Source organism: Corvus brachyrhynchos, unplaced genomic scaffold (assembly GCF_000691975.1).
Source record: "Corvus brachyrhynchos isolate BGI_N302 unplaced genomic scaffold, ASM69197v1 scaffold101, whole genome shotgun sequence".
Taxonomy (NCBI): Eukaryota; Metazoa; Chordata; class Aves; order Passeriformes; family Corvidae; genus Corvus; species Corvus brachyrhynchos.
In genome coordinates this window covers 23,489,288-23,493,600 of record NW_008237239.1, presented here as the reverse complement: position 1 = coordinate 23,493,600, position 4,313 = coordinate 23,489,288, and the positions used below count along the sequence as shown (strand labels likewise).

The 4,313-nt window shown below is 50.2% G+C and overlaps 1 protein-coding gene across 2 annotated transcripts in view; it reads left to right on the top strand.

Moving 5' to 3' along the window:
- Positions 1-4,313, top strand: part of CAPN2 (calpain 2) — a 23,342-nt gene that overhangs the window by 9,322 nt on the left and 9,707 nt on the right. Inside the window, exons 5-9 of one of the 2 annotated variants that reach the window (XM_017730167.1) lie at positions 773-856; positions 2,268-2,353; positions 2,988-3,062; positions 3,286-3,446; positions 3,767-3,936. In XM_017730167.1, coding sequence (XP_017585656.1) covers positions 773-856; positions 2,268-2,353; positions 2,988-3,062; positions 3,286-3,446; positions 3,767-3,936 — 576 coding nt within the window. The remainder of the gene's footprint in view (positions 1-772; positions 857-2,267; positions 2,354-2,987; positions 3,063-3,285; positions 3,447-3,766; positions 3,937-4,313) is intronic. The other variant, XM_017730168.1, reaches the window with a different exon arrangement.

Here is a 4,313-nt window from a genome sequence, read left to right as displayed (position 1 = left end):
ATAGGAGAGGAATTGACATCAGGAATCCTGCCTGCTCGATCCAGTCCTCTCTGTTTCAGTTTCAAATACGCTTGTTTAGAGATCACACACTTCAGAAGGGGTGGGAAGACAATGACAGCCATATGTTTCGTAGATGGTTAAACATTGACTGTCTGGCTAGAAGTGACTTTTCTCTGTGGTGTTTAAAGGCCAGACTGCCCAAGCAGTGGCTGTGAGAAACTGAGAGGGGGATGTGCCTTCAGGTACCAATGGCATCCAAAGTCCAGCCTGTTCCCTTGCTGCCCTGTGGGGCAGGTCCTAGGGTGGCAGTGCTGGGGAGAGGGAGGGGAACCTCCCACCCTGCTGTGGAGCTGAAGGGGGTTTTTGACCCTGAAACTTGCTGGATCTGGGTGTGATCCCAGTGTAGCCTTAGGCCAGTCACTCCCTGTTTTTCTCCTGGTCCCTTGAGAATACGGAGTTTATTGTGTGAATCCCCTTCTGAGATGCACAAGAGTGGCTGCACCACACCAAGTGTTTTGGAGCCAGGAGGGAGCTTTGCTTCAGTACTGGGCTTCTGGTTTGTACCCCATGCCACAAACAGGGTCCCTGGGCCTCCAGCACCACCACATGTGCTGCCATCCCCTCTCCCTGCTCTGTCACACTTTTGTGCAACAGCTAAACCACTCCTGCCATCTCCCAGTGAGATGAAAGCTCTGTTGGAGGGGGAAACTTTGTTCTTTGGGATCCCTTGCCCATGGGAAGCTGCAATCACTGATGTTCTTTGCTCCTCCAGATCACCAGTGCAGCAGAAACAGAGGCAGTCACCTCCCAGAAGCTGGTGAAGGGACACGCGTACTCGGTCACCGGGGCAGAGGAGGTACGTGTGCCACCCCGTTAGGGTGCAGCAGGTCCTGTGTGTGGCAACCACAAACCCATCTTAAGCACTGCCAATTCTTGCGTGTCACCTATTTTGCTTAATTGGGTTTTGAGTCTCTTCTTTCTGAAGGAATGCATAATGAGTTGGTATGTTTTGAATAAACACAGATTTGCCTTCTTGGGTATTTGACCAAAAACCCCCTGTTATTCCACAAGCTTGGCTATTTCCCACTGAGCGGGATGGTGGACAGCTCTGTGCAGAGGGCACGCTACCCTCTGCTGGTGACCAGGCCCTTCATTGCAGTTCTGTTCAGCAGCCCACACTTCACCTTAAACACACAGCAAGATGTGTCCCAAGCAAGGAAAACAAATATTATTGTCCCTGAAGTGCCTGCTAAACTGCACCTTGCAGCAGGGCATGGTATTCAAATAGAAGGAGCCTGCCCAAGAGCGGGTAACTGGTGAAGGCAAGACAAAACAAGGGAAGCAGGTCGTGGCATCCTTCCATGTGTGCAGTGCATTTTCGGTTAGTTCACTGATAATTGTCTCTGAAATAATTTTTGAAAGTTCAGGATGAGGTGTAGGGAGCGGCTGACACGCTGTGCTGTTTTGTGGGTGTGCATTTGGTCTTCCTCTCACAGCAAAAGCAGGGAAGAGGGAGTTTGTTCACCTTAATTGACAAGTAGGCATGGCTTAGGCTGTTCCTTTGGAGATCTGTGCAGACTTTGTGAGGATGGTTCATCTGGGTGTCATCTCTGGACTCTGTGCTGCTGCTCCTCAATTTTCTTGGCTTCAGGCTCCAGAGGTGCACCAGCTGCTGCCTCAAGTGCTGTGTTTCCCAGAAATAGTGAGTGTGTTCCCACTGAAGCTCTCAGCTTGGCCTGTGCTTGCATTGGCCTCTGTGTGTGTGCAGAGACCAGCAGAGGACAAGAGGAGGGTCTGAGGCTGCTGCATTGGGGGCATTGGTGTGGTCAGAGGGGTCCTGAGGCCAGTCTGAGTGTCCTGTCTGTTGTAACAGGCTCATCTTATGTATAAGCAGGGGGGTAAAAAGGCATTTGAATGTGAAGAGGCAGTTTATACCTAAGTGATGCTTTTTGGCTGTCCTGTAGCAGTTTTACATTCCCTTTGCTTGCAGTCCTATCAGAGGTGATTTTTTAGCAGCACAAATCTACCATTTTGGTTTTTATGAGCTTTGGTTTGTGCATGCTGTGAAACTTCTCTGGACAAGCCTGGCTGCGTGAAGCTCACTCAGAAGCAGCTGGACTTCTGTCTTTTGGACCAGATGTGTGCACATTGTCACACCTAGCACCGAGATACTTGCTCTGTCATGTTTTTGATTACTGTAGAAGATGAGGGAGGGAGTGTGGTCCTGAGTCTGTGGGTAGCTCTCCATAAGCTTCTGATCCCATCAGGTGAACTTCCGAGGAACAGTGCAGAAGCTGATCAGAATCCGAAATCCCTGGGGGGAAGTGGAGTGGACTGGGAAATGGAATGACAAGTGAGTCAATGGCTTACACGTTGCCAGCAGTGTTTCTGATCTTGTCTGTGTGTTCCCTACCTGAAATTCCTCTGTAAGTCGTGTCTGGGGGTGATGTTCACATGGAACTGTTTCAGAGAGAAGCATCCCATCACCATCATCTCCTTCATTGCCATCACAGTATGTGGTACCTTCCATGCAAATCCCTGCCTCTGTGTAAGATGCAGTGATTTGGCTGGTGAATCCTAGAAAGCTCCCTGTAGTTTCTCCTTATTTAACAGCCTGGATTCAGTGGTGAGCTTCTGAAAACTCACTTTCTAAAGGGCTTTAAAAATCCCATTTCTGTTGCTAGCCATGAAAGCTGGAGTTTACTCACTTCTGTGGCTGGGCAGTTTTTATCCTGACTCTTCCTTTTTCTGATACAGAGCTCTGTCTCAGTCCAGGCATTAGCACTTTCTGAAAATAACACTCTGCTTCTCATCCTTACCTTGGATATTTGAGAAGTGAGGTATCTTATATGCCAGGTCCATCTATTTTTAATTCTGCAGTGGTTTGAGAATTCTGGAGCTGCTAAAAGTTAGGTCTTGTGCCAGACCAGCTGCATTAGGGTTTCACCTTTCCCATATGCTGTAGTTGATGTGGGGTTCTCTTCTAGCTGCCCAAACTGGAGTGGTGTTGACCCTGAGGTGCGGGAGCGGCTGACCAGGAGACACGAAGATGGGGAATTTTGGTAAGTGTCACTGAGTTCCCTTTTCCGGCAGAAGGGAATGTCACCTGCTCTGCTTTTTTCTTACAAAGTGACCTCTCCCACTTTGCCCTCCAAGATGAGTGTGCAAATTCACCCCAAATCCTAGTGCTAAATCCCAGTGACAGGGAGGGAGGATGGACAAGGTGGTGGTGTGGAAAACCTGTCCCTCCGGAGGAGACATTGCCAGTGGCATTGCCTCCCACAGGATGGCGTTCAACGACTTCCTGAGGCATTACTCCCGCCTGGAGATCTGCAACCTGACTCCAGACACCCTGGCAAGTGACAGGTACAAAAAGTGGAGCCTGCTGAAGCTGGATGGAAACTGGAGGCGAGGAGCCACTGCAGGGGGCTGCAGGAACTACCCAAGTAAGAAAAACTGGAGAAACTTTTTACTTGTCCACTTGTACTTTCTCTGGGAGCTTCCAGGAGATGGTTTGGGATGGCTTATGGGATATCTAGGCCTAATCTCCAAAAAGTACAGGTGTCTGGGAAACGTGGCTCCCTGATGAGGTTCAGTTGTGGTTGTAAGGGCTGGGGTGGGGGTGGGCAGGGCAGTGCCTTGGTTTTCCTTTCTCACTGTTGATTTTGGCAGTCAGAGCCATGTCTGTCCTAGCTGACGTGTTTCTGTATCATCATGGTTGCTGTCAAAGAAGCCTCTGAGCAGTTTGCATAAATCCACTTCCCAGACACTTTCTGGACGAATCCACAGTATTTAATCAAGCTGGAGGAAGAGGACGAGGACCCCGATGATCCTGAGGGGGGCTGCACTTTCCTCATCGGGCTGATCCAGAAGCACCGTCGGAAGCAGCACAAGATGGGGGAGGACATGCACACCATTGGCTTTGCCATTTATGAGGCAAGGAAGGCTGTACAGGGGTGTGGGAGGAGAAGGGAAAATCATTCCCCCTGTAAATGGGGTAGTGCAGTTCTCATGCTGGGCTTTCCATCAGAACTCAGACGGGTCGAGTCGGATGGCAGCTGCAGCAAGGAAGCTGTAAAGAAACAAAAAGCTGCATTATGGTCTTGCTCAGCCCCTGCCTTCTCTCCTGGTGGTGGAGAGGTCAGAGGGGCAGGAGTGTGAAAGAGGAGGTGGAAGAAATAGTAGAAAAATTGAGCCTTCAATAAAAGTCATGGTGGGATGCAGGGAGGAGTTTCAACAGGAAGCCACAACCAGCCGGGCTGTGGCTGTGCCCACACTGCCCCAGGTGAGCCTCACCTGCCTCTGGGATGGGT